Below are 14,619 nucleotides of genomic sequence, written 5' to 3'. Positions count from 1 at the left end.
TCTGAAATCTAGTATGGGCTACCAAATGTGGGGCCAATATTTCAACAAGAGTATGTTAGCTTTATACTCCCTCCAGTCCTTTTTAATTGATCCAAATTTAATATAAAGTTGTACAAATTCGAATTAATTAAAAGAGACCGGAGGAGGTATATGCTAAGCTTAGATTTGAATAAGAGGATGACCTAAATGGACAAACGAACTATCAAACGTTGAAGCCGATCAATGGTCCGGTAGAGCAAAGTGGAGATTTTGCAACGAAGAGGATGCCAACATTCCTAGGTGGGTAGCTAAATCGAGGATTCAGTCGTACCTTCAAAGAGTGCATTATGGAAGATTTGGCCAAGTAGTTGCCCGAGGCAGAAATTTTCAAATAAATTGGCGCTGATCGGTTGCCGGGGAGAGGGATTGGCCACTGACAATTTCTGCATTGCACATTCCAAATTCTAGTGATATCTACAATATAATCCAATTACCATGTATACGAGCTTTAGAGACCAGGCACTTCGTGGTGACGCGTGTTCCGACCACGGTGAGCACCGTAGACGTTACCTCGGCAATTGGCTGACTGGCAATCAGTCTGTCCAGAACCGAGCACAAGCATCGTCGTTAAATATTTCGACTAAATCTAAACCTGAAAACCAAGTTCATAGAGTTGTTTGAAGACTGTGCGACTTAATGGACTAAACTGTTCCCTCATACCAATTTAGGGTGTGTTTGGTAGCCCGAGTCAACTCAGAATATATATCTTTTATCATACATGCTCACCCTAGCTAAGCTATGGTGAGACTCATCACATGTTTAGCAGTCCCGTATGTATTGAGCTATGCTCATATGGGATGGTGTTTGGTACAATTTGTGCTAAGGTGAACAGGTCTCATAGCAGTTTTACAAATGGCCTAGCTTTTTAGCAAAAAGATCTTGAAACAAAGAGAGAGAAAAGCAATCGGGCCCTCAAGATCTCATCTCACGCATGGACGTGCCGGTGGGAGTCTGGGGGTGTGTGGGATGGATGGTTTGGCCACTTTGCGGTATGAGGTCAGCTCGGCCAGGTTGTGAAGCCGGGCTAATTGGGTGAGGAGGCTTTTTGGTATGAGGTGGGCAAAGCACTGACCCGAGTTAACAAACAGATGTATCTCCTAAATTCTCTGTTGAGATGAGACTTTTTGAGTTGGCCCGAGCTACCAAACACACCTTTAGTGGGAACACTGCAATATCTTTTTCAAATGGAACTTAAGAAATATGCCTTCACGGAACTGGGCTTGATCAAAATCGAAAATTACATGCTCTAGCTGAGGTAAGGGCATCTCCAGCGATGCTACCCAAACATATTGAGTGGTTTGTTTTGGTCTGCACGGATAAAATGATGACGTTTTGACTTAGATGGACTAGCAGTGGACCCATGCACTTATGGCCCAAATTTGAACCAGAAATGCGGTCAGGCAGACAGAAGGCATCCGCCCTAGCCACGCGTTGGAGCAACCCATTGCCCCTTGGCTCTTGTATCGCCATTGACACCAACCACTCGCTTCTTGCGTCGTTATTAATTTCACCACGGGATCAGAGGCGGAGGCGGGATAGAAAATCAAGGGGGCCGGTGAGGGTAATTTTTCCATTAGGGGGCAGGACAAGCTAAAGCTTTAGTATCAGACATCATATAAATCAGCAATTTTACCTTGATGCACCCTATCATAGGGGGGGGGGGGCAAGGCCCCTGCAGGTCCCCTAGCTTCGCCACTGCCCGTGTGTCGGTCTTTTTTAATGCCGCCCGGTCGCATCCATATCCTCACACCAGTCCATCACCCACTTACACTTTGAGCCCGTCCCCACGAACCCCTAGTTCCCTCCTTGTCGGCAGCAATGATGACGAAGGGGTGGCTATGGAAAAGGGTGGCCGCAACGACCATGTGGTCGGGTCCTCCTTGGGTCGCTGCCACCTCCACACAACTGTAACTACGTCAGCATGGAGGTGGCACGGGGCCTTCTGGAAGGAAAAGTATCCCATGCCATGGTCAAACGTGCACCTCCCTAGTGGGTGGCACGTGAACTGGACCAAGGTCCCGACGCCTCGCGCTCCTTGAGAAGGGCCAGGGCGCCGCCTTGATATCCACAGCCGGCAGCTGCCGTGAGATTTGCGGCACAACCCCACTTAAGACCCCAACTCGCTCATGTAGGACATGTGGCTTGAGTAGGGGCACAACCTGCGGCGCATCACCTACTTCCTAGGCGACGCACCGCCGACCCTCGAGGACCAGGACCAGGAAGAGTGCGACGACACCGAGGACTATGAGGCCCTCGTCAAGCTCGAGAAAGAGCTAAAGGCAGCAGACGTCAAGCAGGAGGATGAGGAGGAGGTCCTCAAGCTCGCCCTCGAGCAGTTCGACCTAGAGGAGCTGACCAGGTGGGATGGGCTCGGGGAGACCATGCGACAGTCGGTGTTGGAGCAGTAGCGCCCTGCCATGCCTCTGGTGACTCCACCGTGCTAACTAGGCTCAGTCCAACCATCGTCGTTGTGGAGCGCACACGTGGCTCCTGCTCTAGAGCCTACGCCACCGCAGGGTGTGCCCTGGTGGCATGGACCATCATCTGCACCTATGTGGCATGCGCTTGGGCCATCCACGCCAGCACTGAAGCCGCTGATGTAGTGGTCACCCGCTCCTATGCCACCATGGTTGTGGTCGGCGAAGACGGCGCATAGATGACCATGGCGGCGCATACCCTAGGTAGCTAGGGTTTTACTATTCGCAAACAAAGCTAGGGTTTTATCTTTTCATCATGTCCTTTTTTGGTCCTTTGTGTAATTATTTTAATATATGCAGTATTAATGAAAAAAGTGTCCGGCCGCTAGGTTCACTCCCGACTCTAAACGGATAATTGCAGGCCTGTCCACGATCAAACGGATTAAATTGGATAAATTTGGTATATTTGAAATGGTTGGCTAAACTAGTATTCGGAAGGGCGTAACCTTGAACCGAAGGCGGGTTTCTTGTACTAATCCGGTCGTCTTCCCGACTGGCTTCCCCGAGTCTCCGGCCAATTCCATCGTAGAAACAGGCGCCGAGTCCACGGCCACCGCGCGGCCCCATCTCCGGCGAGCCATGTCCGGCGGAGGTTGCAGCGTCCGCGCAGTCTGGATCCTCACGCCGCACGACACGGTCGCGTTCTCCAGGTACGCACGGCCGACTACGGGCCCACCTCACGAACCCTCGCGATGAAATCCGGGGCTTCTTGAGCCAAGATTCATCCCTTTGGGTCCCGGGAACTCACCTCCCCCCTCTCCTATCAGGCGGTTTGCGGTGGTGGAGAAGCGTTGGCGGGTCGCGTGGGAGGCTGAGGGGAAGGGGAAGGGCGCGGAGATGCCGCTGCCGGAGGACTACGAGGTCGCCGCCGCCTTTGCCAACCGCCGGAGAAGGTATTGTGTTTGCTTCATGGCTCTTGGAGTAGCTTGCTTTTGAGAATTTGTGTGGTCTTGTAAAATGCAGATGCTAAATTACTCGTGTGGGAATTAGGTATTACGATTATAATTTAGATGGCAGGGTCATGAACAATGTTATTTCTCTTGAACAAAGGATAAATGAGTCATGTATAGGTGCTCATCTTAGTACTGTAGTTCATTGACTGAAACTATAGCTGCATCAGCACATGTTGTGGCATCTTTCTGATTTTAGAAATAGTGTGATAAACACTTGAATATGAACATTGTGCAGGGAAGGCACGGCACGCGGTTCTGGTATCCGCACAAGCGTATCATCTGTGGGATCCGATTCTTGGGTCGATGATCCAATTGCTCGCCACATTATATCCCTTCAGATCAACAAAGAGGAAGGGTGTGGTTTTATGCTGTGGCCGGTGGTTCTTCAGAAACGTGGAGGTTATTATGTCCTTGTGCTGCCTCTGGTGGATCCACAGTCGTTTAGAGCGTTCGAAAGCTTATTGAAAAGACCTGATTGCGGGAGTTCAGCCAAGGAGAATGGCAATCTTTCTTCCATTCTGCTCAATCTTCCGTGCATAACAGGGTAATGTAAGTTTGCTTACCTGGTATTTATGTGTGTTCTTTCGTGCTTCATTCCTTACACTAGCCCCCATTTTCAACTCATTTATTTTACGGAAGTATTTATGAGTTGTACAATGCCATGAACCAATTAATGACCATTTTCAAATTTTCATTTGGTCCGACTCTTATACTTCACGTTCCATCATAGGGCTTTTATGGTTGCAAATGTTATTGGGGACATAATTACTGGTGATGTTGCTGAACCGGAGGTGATTGTTAGTTCGGGCCCCTCTGTTGGTGGACTTTTAGATTCATTGACTGGAAGTATAGGTATTTCAGCCCGACCAAAACCTATCACTGCACCTGTTGCAGCCCAAGTTGCATCAGTTTCCTCGCCCGTAGGTGCTGCTCAGTCAGACTCTCTAAAAGGTGGCATAAGAACGTTTGACAAAGATTTACTCCGGAACTTCATTATAGGTGCTATGCCTTTTGGTGAGTAACTGAGTACCAATGGAACATCCTGTTATGGAATATAACATTTTGTTTTCTTCTATCATCTAGCTTCATTCATCTGTTTATTGATTAGCCAACTGAGCTAGCAACATATATTTGCAGGCACGCCTCAGGATCTTAATTATGGCAATGTTACTTCAGTTAGAACAACAGGATTTTCAGCTGATCCTCTTCCGACAGACCAGAAGCAACCTGCCTGGAAGCCTTACCTATACAAAGGCAGGCAAAGGACTCTCTTCTCTAGCTTGGAGACTATAAATGCTGCACTCTATGACCGTGATGATGTGCCAGATTTCCTTTCTGTTTCCGGACAAGTGACCTGTAGGGCTGAACTGGAAGGGTTGCCAGATGTTTCTTTGCCACTGACTGGGTTAAAAGCTGCTCGTGTGGAGGTATCATCGTTCCATCACTGTGTTCAAGCTTCAGAGCCCAGTGGTGATAAGCAATCTCTCATATTTCAACCACCAATAGGAAATTTTGTTTTGATGCACTATCAAGCTCCATGCAACAACGATCCACCTGTTAAAGGATTCTACCAGTTGTCTATGGTATCTGAGAACGAAGGTGCTTTTCTATTTAAGCTAAGATTGATGGAGGCTTACAAGTCTCCGTTTCTTATGGAATTTTGCACGGTGACAATGCCATTTCCTCGAAGAAGAGTTGCATCATATGATGGAAATCCATCAGTTGGGATGGTTTCAATGACAGAACATTCAATCGAGTGGAGAATTGTTTCAAGTGGCAGGGGCCTCAGTGGTAGGAGCATTGAGGCCACCTTTTCTGGTACTGTTAGATTTCATTCTAAAACAACCCAGCGAGTAAATTCATTGTTTCAGTCAGTTTCAACCACAGCATATACTGAAGATAGTGATTGTGAGCAAGATAACACTAAGAATAGTTCTAACTTGGATGACTACCTCATGGAAAAAATGAACAAGGACCTTCCAGCAGTTGACTTGGAGGAGCCATTGTCTTGGCATGCTTATAATTATGCTAAGGTTTGTCCTTAACTCCTTATTGAAGCATGATGTTGTTAGTCTGGCTAGAAATCATGTTATGAATATGAGATAGTTGGGAACAATCAACAATCATACATCGTCATTATATTACTGACATGCCTGATTACTCTTGGTCATGTTGTCACGTAAATAACATCTCAGCATAGTAGCTCTCTCAGTTGTTTTGTTCCTTCATATTGGATCATAAAGCAGCTGATTTTCATGGTATTATTTCGTTCGTATAATATTTATATCTGGGACCAGAGTGCATATTCTGGAGCCACCACTGTATCATCTATGTTTTTTCTTTTGTACACCCATGAAGTCTTTTACTAATATCCATACAGCAGCACACTGCACACATCAATTTTGTTCCCGCTCAGACTTGTTTCTTTGAAATATTAATCGGCTATTAAATATTTTCCAGGTTTCTTTTAAGATAGTTGGTGGCACGTTGTCTGGACTTATAATCGATCCAAGATCTGTAAGTAACTTGTAACCTTTCTTGATCGCCTATGATGGTTTATCCTCCTTCCATCTTCAGTCAGTCAGTCAAGTATCTTAACACTGTTATGAGTGTTATCCAATTGTTGTCCTCAGGGTTGTAGCTCAATTTGCTTACACGATGTTTTCCAGTCTCAAGTGGCAAAATGGCAACCAAAGCCTTTTTGTTTTGGTTTCCGTTTCCGTTGGATTCATTTCCAGTATTAGTTATTACCATGTTTAAGAGATTACTTAATAATAACTCCCTTAAATATTTTGACATCCATTATTAATTGGTTATTTGTTCGTGTTGAAGTGGTAGTGCCTGATAGGTGATACATGTTAAACTTTTCTTACAACCATGCTTTGCTCCCTTACATTTCCTGACCTTCATAATTAAGTGGTAATTTTGTTTGTACTGTACTCCGTGTTTCATTCAAATAAATGGATCACAATATACACCATGTTTTTAATACCTTAACGACCTTCTGCAGGTAACCATTTACCCTTCTGTTAAAGCTCCAGTAGAATATTCAATGCAGGTACTTTCTTATTCTCATTGACTCAACTTTTGTTCTTTCAGATAGTCAATGTGCGGAAAACAGGCTTTCACAGCATATCATAATTAGTCTTAAAGAATATCACAAACAACATGAAGAAAGGCACAGAACCTTTTTCGAGAAAACGCAAAAGACTTTTGCGTTTCATTTCATTGAAAAGATAGATAGTTTTACAAGCCTCCTAGGAGGCGGGGTACAGATACAAGGAGTGACTCAGTGCACATCCCAGGTCGTCGGAAGCACTACCCTAATGCCCTTCGTGCCGGCCCTAGCCCAAAGATCAGCCTCTTCGAAGATCTCCTGAACCAAGTCGTGTACCGAGGGCTGTGCTCTGTCAAAGACGCAAGAATTGCGGTGTTTCCAGAGCATCCAAGGCGTCAGCAGGGTGAAGGAGTCCAGCCCTTTGCGCATAGGTTTAGGGGTCATCTGCCTGGCTTTGCGCCACCACTCATCGAGGGAGGCGTCGTTGCTGTCCGGCGGCTGGCAGGTCATGCGGAGGCGAGCCAGCACCTCGTGCCAGACCTGTCGCGAGAAGGGACAGGCGAAGATGAGATGGTGCATGGTCTCAGGCATCTGGTCGCAGAGGAGGCAGCGGGGATGGTGCTGGAGGCCTCGTCTGGCAAGGCGTTGGGCAGTCCAGCAGCGATGTACCTGGAGCAGAACCTGTGTAACAACACTCACAGGCTCCAAACTGTCTTAGGCCTGACCATGTACTGGCTAAGCCACACAGTGTAGCATGCTCTTTGTGTTTTCATACTCGCTTCACACAGAAAGGTTTGCAAGGTGGGACAATCCCAAACATGGGCATATTCTCTAGTGGGCTCAGATGTACCTGGAGCAGGTTGCAGATGCAAACATATGAACTTGGTTTCTTAGTGCTGAACTAGCATTTTGGTCTACTTCTGTTGCATAGAGCTATTGGCTAAGCGGACACATGAGAAACTTAAATGCACTTACAAACTTCAGTCGAAAAACAGTCTCCAAGTAGCTGGAGACAATTTTGAAAGGATTGACGAGAGCATCTGCATCCCTGCTTATTACCTCTTCCACCTAACAACCTGATCTGTTCATCTGTAAAACTCTCGCCTTCAGCTAAAACACAATTGACACTAGAGTAGCATCACACAAGATTGTTCCACGAATAAAATTTTAGCTTTTTATCCAAACATGTAAACTGTACTTGCATTACTATGTTCGTACTAATCTGTTATGACACCTGGGTGCTGAAAGGCGAAATTCAATGGGATAGTCTTTGGTAACATTCTTCTCCTTTAACAGGCCTCTTCTGGAGACTACATATTATGGAATACCTTAGGAAAATGTCCTACCACAGCCTTGCCGAAGGAATCATGATCGCCAGTGTTCATCTCTAGGCACAGTCCTCCATGGTTTTTTGGTCTTACCAGGGCTGTCCTGGAAGTTTTGTTTTAGTTCTTGTTGAGGAAATAGTGCTTCGAGTGGGAAACAACAAATCTGTACATCTTTTTTGTCAGACTGTTTGATAAGCCGAGCTTAGATTTCATGGCTCTATGCGATCTCTGGTCCATGTCTCATTAGCAATATTTTTTCTCTATCTCCTGGAGTATCTTTATTGCATCCAAATTTGTTGCTCGTTGTATCGTTCTTTCTACCATCACTGTTCAATTCGTGGTCTGTTAAGAAGCTGGAGACAGGTTGATCCGAATTTGTTCCTCGTTAAATTATGTTGCCACCGGAAAGACGAGCTCAGACCATCTACTGGTGTGGATGTATAGTGGAGCACGGCATTGTGCAGCGTCTTGTTTCAGGTTCACTGAATAGAGACACAACTTTGTTTTTTCCATGTCATGCATGACGCAATAGATGTTTTATAGTATTGTCTCTTTTCTTTTCTGCCACTGTACTACTAAAGTGGTTTGGATTCGATTTGGTCATATCCACATACTATACTGTATAATCTTTCATGTTTGAGGCTGTTCAAGCAGAGAAAGTGATGGTCACTTTCCAGAGAACAAAGCTAACTCTGCCACTTCTGCAGCCTCTACTTCTATTTTGTTTGGAGGATTCTCAACTTTTACTATTGAACCTTTGATTTGATCAATCGTGGCATCTGATCTGCGTCTTTAAACTCGTCTAAATTTTCAAAAATTTCGAAAAGAAATCATGTAGTAGTAGATAGTGTTGGTTAGAAGAACCAAGTTTAGAAGAGCATCAACATTCCACAAAGCAACAAAATAGTACTCCCTCCATCCACAAAAGGATGTCTCATCTTTGTCTAAATTTGTATGTATTTACACACAAACACTGTATATACATGCATATTTTAATAAAACTGAGACATTCTTTTATGGACAGAAGGAGTATAAATTATTTAATCATCACTACTAGCGAAATTATCTTTTGATTCAGAAAAGAAACCTATAGACTGACGTCTATAACCCTGATAAATAGAAAGCAATTTCTTCTAAGGAGGAAAACTCGAACCCTTGTACCAATAGGCTGAAAAAATAGCGTGCCAACACTATGATATTTTAGCGCGATATAACATGTTATTTTGCAAATAACACCATATCAGTAAAATTTAGTGTGGAATATACAGTTATGTGCTATCACCGAAGAAATAACGCGTTATTTTAAACCTTGGTTAGAACCCTATGCATGTAACTTTCATGACACGATATGACATCTGCGACCCAAGTGAAAATGAGAATGCCACAGTATAAGCTAGTCGTAAAAAGTCAATAATTCTCAAAAATAATTGCATTTGAGTTTCTACTAAATACATGTGTGTGTGTGATTTTAAAAAAAATCAAAACTTATAATTTTTTTTTGTAATATTTAACTCTTCCAATTTTTAAAGTCAGATTCTAAAATTCAGAGGCTGCTAAGTGCTACCCAAGCAGAGAAAGCGATTGGCACACTTTACAGGGACCAAAAGCTGACCCTGTCACTTTCGCGCCGCCCCCTCCATCTTCCTAGAAATCGCAACATCCGCCAACTGTTATATAACTTCCCAGTTCCCACCTCCCAGTGAGGCTTCAAACTGAAAATCTACCACCTCAAACTACCGAGAAATTCTGAACGCACCCCCTCCACTACCGGCGATGAGCACCACCGAGGGAAACCCGTCGCCGGACGCCGCTGCGGTGGAGGAGATGGCGCGGGTGGCGGCGACGTGGTGCGCGATGCACGGGCTCGTCGTCGGGGACCGCGCGGACCCGGTAAGGTTCTTGGCTCCTCGCCTCCTTGGCTCACACACACTTCCACGGAAATCAACCTGAGAAAACATTGCTGCTGTCCTGTCGTCTTGCAGAGATCAGGGACAGTTCCTGGAGTTGGGCTGGTCCATGCTCCAATCTCCCTGCTCCCGTCGCGCCTGCCGGAGTCGTTCTGGGAGCAGGCGTGCGAGCTGGCTCCGATTTTCAACGAGCTTGTGGATCGTGTCAGCTTGGATGGGGATTTCCTGCAGGATTCCTTGTCTAAGTGAGTACCCTTGCCATGATAATCTCTCCACGTTTTCCATCCAGAGCTCTACCTGCAAGTTGACCAAGATAAAGAAGCGTACCAGCTCACAAGATCATGACAATTACTCTTGTTGATAGGCCTTATATTTTTTAGATATCTATGAATCAGATTATTGGTAATTTAGTATAAAAAAAATTAGTGGAACTGTTGGACTGATACAGCGATACTTGTACTTTCAGGACAAGGCAGGTTGATGATTTCACTTCGAGGCTCTTAGATATTCACCGGAAGATGATGGATGCAAACAAGGAGGAGGTGATTCGCCTGAGCTTTACTATTGAGTTAATTTCTACCTAAATATAATAGATCCATCTAGTCTCTTGGTCAATGTTTTGGTGAATGCCATAACTGTACGGTACTAACAAGTGCTGATTCTTTTACCAGAGCATTCGACTGGGATTGCACCGATCAGATTATATGCTGGATTCAGAAACCAATTCTCTTCTTCAAATAGAGCTCAACACTATTTCAGTATCTTTTCCCGGGCTTTGTTCCTTAGTGACTGAGCTTCACAGGTAAATTCCAACCGTGAATATATTTAGTATTTGCACTATTATGCTTAAATGTATCTGCATTATACATTTACTTGAGAAATCTGGTAAGGAAACAGAAACATATTGTGCTCATGGTTCTTATGTCTAAAAAATGATTGCTACACATGTTGCATTGTAGTTGTGATGTTAAAGATATGTTTTATGTGCTTATTTACATATAAGTAAGAATTGCTAAACGCGTAAACTGCACAGCTAGAGTAGTAGGCATTTTCGCTGCCCACTGAATATATTTATTTTTCTTTGGTATTTAAAATGAATGATTGTCCTGATTTAATCAGGCGTCACATTGGTAGAAAAAGTACTAATGTACAGCACCCCTTACTGATATTGTTCAGCAAGTTGCACATTTCTAAAATTAATGAAATAATACTAGGTCTTTATTAGTATCTTCAGCATTCGTTGCTAGTATCTCAGACGATAGAGATGGGCTTCAGGAGAAATACTAAACCATACACTGCCACAGATGAGGGAAGCTTTATTGTTTCCTGATTAATTCATCTTGACACATGCCTGTCACTCTATAGGGATGACTTGGTCCCTACAAAATAACTTCTAACTTAAGGATGCTTATCTCTATTGACTCTAATATATTTATGAGTAATAAACCAAACAAAGGAGACAAATTATTCATCGAATTTCCAACTAATGCTTCACTAGTGGTCCTACATGAATTTGCCTGGCTGCCCCTTACAGACGTGTAGTATTGATGTAAAGGGTTTCCGTTAATTGCTTCAAGTTCTGTCTTGGTGAAATGAAATTGAGAAATAAATTCATAGTATGTGCTGTGAATCCCATTTCTTACCAATGGATATTATGAAATTTTCTACTTCTTTTGTACCTATCAGGCCATTTCTGATTAGAGTTGCTTGGTCATCAATATGAGTAGTATATCAACTGAGAACTAATTGCTGTGCAGGACTTTGATTAATCAGTATGGGAATTTATTGAGTCTAGACGCCAAAAGGGTTCCTGGAAATGAGGCAAGCCGTCAATTTGCTGGAGCATTGGCCAGAGCATGCGATGAGTTTAATGTTGACAGGTTCGGTACACTCTAGTTGAATCATGCATATTACAGATCTAACTAACTGAGTAACTGACACACTTTTATCATGGAATGTTCAGTGCCGTAGTTATGATGATTGTTCAGTCCGAAGAAAGAAATATGTATGACCAATACTGGCTCGTCAACTATTTGAAGGAATCATATCCTTTTATGACTTGCTTTGGTACTTCTCGTAATGACGCGAACTGTGATTTTCTGTATCTTAAGTTTGCCTTCGTTAAAATGTTGCCATATAGCCTAGAGCTCAATCTTGCCATATGACCACCGCTAGTAGTTCCGGTTACCTGCTTGTCTCCAATTCAATGTTTATGATCTTCTTCTCACTTTGTATGCTAAAAAATTGCATCAAGTCTCAACATCAAATTTGTGTTCCCTTGACAATTTGTTACACATGGCATAACAACTATTAGGAAAACCTTGTCAGAGGTGGAGGCTGAAGGCCAGGTTCTTCCTGATGGAACTCTTGTGGTGTATGTATTCTATGTTGGGGCTTATTGATTTGCAGCTTGGCGCTTTGCATTTTAGCAGTATCTGCAACCCTGCAGTATGTTCATTAAAGTTATTGGAAAATGCAGAGATGGCAGGAAGGTCGCTGTGGTGTATTTTAGAGCTGGTTATACACCAAATGATTATCCTTCAGAAAGAGTACGTTTATCCGTTGTTTCCACCTTTCAACACAGCATTTTTTGTGACGATTTGCCTGATTCAAAACAAAATTACCCTAAAAGTGTTCTCTTTGAGCTATATGTTATCATTTTAATCCTTAACATATCGAATACTTCTACATCCTCCAGTTTATGTTGATTTCATTTTTTCGTTAATAGGGTCAACACTGAAGCAAATTTTGAGTATGTGTGGATCTGTAGCAATTGTTTTTGCTGCTAATCCATGGCATCTTTTTTTATTGTAGGAATGGAGTGCAAGGCTTTTGATGGAGCAATCATCTGCTGTAAAGTGTCCTTCAATATCTTACCATTTAGTAGGGACCAAGAAGATTCAACAAGAACTAGCAAAACCTAATGTGCTTGAAAGGTGATTCAGTTTTTCACTACCATTGGGTGGAACGCACTTGAATATACTTGTGATGTGAACTACATATCGCGTTATGGGTCTACCTAAGTTCATGACTAAATGCTAGGTAGCAGACACGTTGTACTGTTGTTGCTATACTGCTTCCATTTGTGATCAGATCAATTATCAGTCTTTGATATACATTAAAAACCCATCTGACCATAATTTGTTCCTTATACAGGTTTCTCGAAAATAAGGAGGAAATTGCCAATCTTCGTCAATGCTTTGCAGGGCTATGGAGCTTGGACGATGAAGATGTAGTCAAATCTGCAATGGAAAACCCTGACTTATTTGTCTTGAAGCCTCAACGTGAAGGCGGAGGTTTGTTTTTAACAGTAATATGCATATAGTTTTTCCTATTTTTCTTAGGAAAATTCTCATTGTTTGTTGATACGCTGTTAATGTATAGGGAACAACATATATGGCCTTGATGTGCGAGAGGCTCTAATCAGACTCAAGAAGGAAGGAGGAGATGCTCTGTCAGCCTACATACTGATGCAAAGAATCTTTCCCAAAGAATCTCTTGCTAATCTGGTCCGAGGTGGTGTTTTCCATGAAGCCCTCACAGTATCTGAGCTTGGGATATATGGAGCCTACTTGCGGTATAATCAGTGTTTGAAACACAAAGTCCGAGCACTAGTGCTCCTCATAAGATGGTGCTTTTTTCCGACAAATGGTTTATAACTTGATTTCTGATTCCAGGAACAAAGATAAGGTGATCATCAATGACAAGTGTGGTTACTTGATGCGAACAAAAGTTTCTTCATCAGATGAAGGTGGTGTTGCTGCAGGTTTCGCTGTTCTGGATAGCTTATACCTGACCGAAAAGGTGATACACACATCAGTTTGACATATTTCATAACAATGAACTGCTCATGTTTGAAGCGTATTAGCTCTAGGTAAATGGTTCTGTGTGATACTTCTTGGAAAATCTTAAAATAAGATAAGAAGGAAACAACCTTTGCTGTCATCCATTCGCTATATCTATTGATAGCATGCGGTCAAGGAAATCTGAATGATAATTTCGAGAGCAACTTAGGAGTAATCAAAACTGAAGCTTCATAAATATCCGGTCTATAATTTTTAGGCTTCTTTGGTACTAAACCTAATTGAACCGTTCATTTGGTTGTTTCTGCAGTGAGAAAACCTCAGGAATACCACCTACAAGTTCCAACCGGTATTGACCTACCATGGTTTTAGCACTATGTTGCATTGGTTGCAACAGCTGATATGTAAAGTAGCTGCACAATTTGCAGCAAGTGGCCATCATCATACACCACACTAGTGAAGAATAATCATATTATGTATGCACGACTTGTGTCTATACTAAATAATAATCTTTCTATAAAAAAACAGATTATGGAACTTATTATCTTTGAATCCCTCCTGGAGCGCAAGGCAGTTTATGTTGTGTGCTGTTAATGTGAGTTTCACGTGTCACCATTTCTCTTTCTTTTTAATCATATATGTAGAAATTATTAAAGCTCCCAAATATCTTTGATCTTGCCCCGGGCCTCTTCACTCGCGCCCCTAGGAAAGCCAGAACGGTGTTGGCTGAGCTCATCTCTGGACCTTTGGTTCACACTTCCAAGCCTTATTATCTTGCTTGTGCCGTTTGGAGCAATAATTATTCCGTCCCCATCACTTGGGACAACCGGGTGTTCTTGTGATCCTTCACTCAATTTTATGGCCATTTTCCGTCAGTTAATGGTTTGTCCAGATATATCTTGCATAAATATATTTTCCAGGGACATTATACACACACTGCCTTATTTTTTTAATTCAGCCATTATTGGTGTTTCTTTAATTGGTTGAAAGTATTTGTCAAATGTAATTTGTCAGGCAAAATGCATGGAAATATAGGTAGGCATACTATCATGCG

General features: G+C 43.0%; 2 protein-coding genes across 2 annotated transcripts; both read left to right on the top strand.

Moving 5' to 3' along the window:
• Nucleotides 1-3,082: 3,082 nt before the first annotated feature.
• On the top strand, nucleotides 3,083-8,105 carry LOC124654874 (AP-5 complex subunit mu-like). The gene is made up of 8 exons (XM_047193852.1): nucleotides 3,083-3,166; nucleotides 3,284-3,409; nucleotides 3,705-4,013; nucleotides 4,200-4,483; nucleotides 4,607-5,502; nucleotides 5,930-5,986; nucleotides 6,480-6,527; nucleotides 7,824-8,105. The coding sequence occupies exons 1-8, from the start codon at nucleotides 3,096-3,098 to the stop codon at nucleotides 7,896-7,898; spliced, it is 1,866 nt and encodes a 621-aa protein (XP_047049808.1). The 5' UTR covers nucleotides 3,083-3,095; the 3' UTR covers nucleotides 7,899-8,105.
• A 1,467-nt stretch (nucleotides 8,106-9,572) lies between these two features.
• On the top strand, nucleotides 9,573-14,109 carry LOC124653891 (glutathione synthetase, chloroplastic-like). The gene is made up of 13 exons (XM_047192950.1): nucleotides 9,573-9,745; nucleotides 9,838-10,007; nucleotides 10,229-10,304; nucleotides 10,434-10,564; nucleotides 11,520-11,642; nucleotides 11,726-11,806; nucleotides 12,056-12,136; nucleotides 12,242-12,311; nucleotides 12,577-12,698; nucleotides 12,919-13,058; nucleotides 13,147-13,339; nucleotides 13,440-13,566; nucleotides 13,876-14,109. The coding sequence occupies exons 1-13, from the start codon at nucleotides 9,629-9,631 to the stop codon at nucleotides 13,876-13,878; spliced, it is 1,434 nt and encodes a 477-aa protein (XP_047048906.1). The 5' UTR covers nucleotides 9,573-9,628; the 3' UTR covers nucleotides 13,879-14,109.
• Nucleotides 14,110-14,619: the final 510 nt, after the last annotated feature.

The sequence above is a fragment of the Lolium rigidum genome, chromosome 5 (assembly GCF_022539505.1).
Source record: "Lolium rigidum isolate FL_2022 chromosome 5, APGP_CSIRO_Lrig_0.1, whole genome shotgun sequence".
NCBI lineage: Eukaryota > Viridiplantae > Streptophyta > Magnoliopsida > Poales > Poaceae > Lolium > Lolium rigidum.
The sequence above is the reverse complement of the archived record's forward strand: the minus strand, read 5'-3'. Positions and strand labels throughout refer to the sequence as shown.

What these genes read in the sequence shown, in the direction of transcription:
- LOC124654874 (XM_047193852.1), top strand. Translation starts at nt 3,096, where the DNA reads ATGTCCGGCGGAGGTTGCAGCGTCCGCGCAGTCTGGATCCTCACGCCG. An exon ending in GACACGGTCGCGTTCTCCAG is followed by an intron (nt 3,167 to 3,283) that starts GTACGCACGGCC and finishes CTCTCCTATCAG; the next exon opens with GCGGTTTGCGGTGGTGGAGA. An exon ending in CAGTAGAATATTCAATGCAG is followed by an intron (nt 6,528 to 7,823) that starts GTACTTTCTTAT and finishes CTCCTTTAACAG; the next exon opens with GCCTCTTCTGGAGACTACAT.
- LOC124653891 (XM_047192950.1), top strand. Translation starts at nt 9,629, where the DNA reads ATGAGCACCACCGAGGGAAACCCGTCGCCGGACGCCGCTGCGGTGGAG. An exon ending in TCGGGGACCGCGCGGACCCG is followed by an intron (nt 9,746 to 9,837) that starts GTAAGGTTCTTG and finishes GTCGTCTTGCAG; the next exon opens with AGATCAGGGACAGTTCCTGG. An exon ending in GCCTCAACGTGAAGGCGGAG is followed by an intron (nt 13,059 to 13,146) that starts GTTTGTTTTTAA and finishes GTTAATGTATAG; the next exon opens with GGAACAACATATATGGCCTT.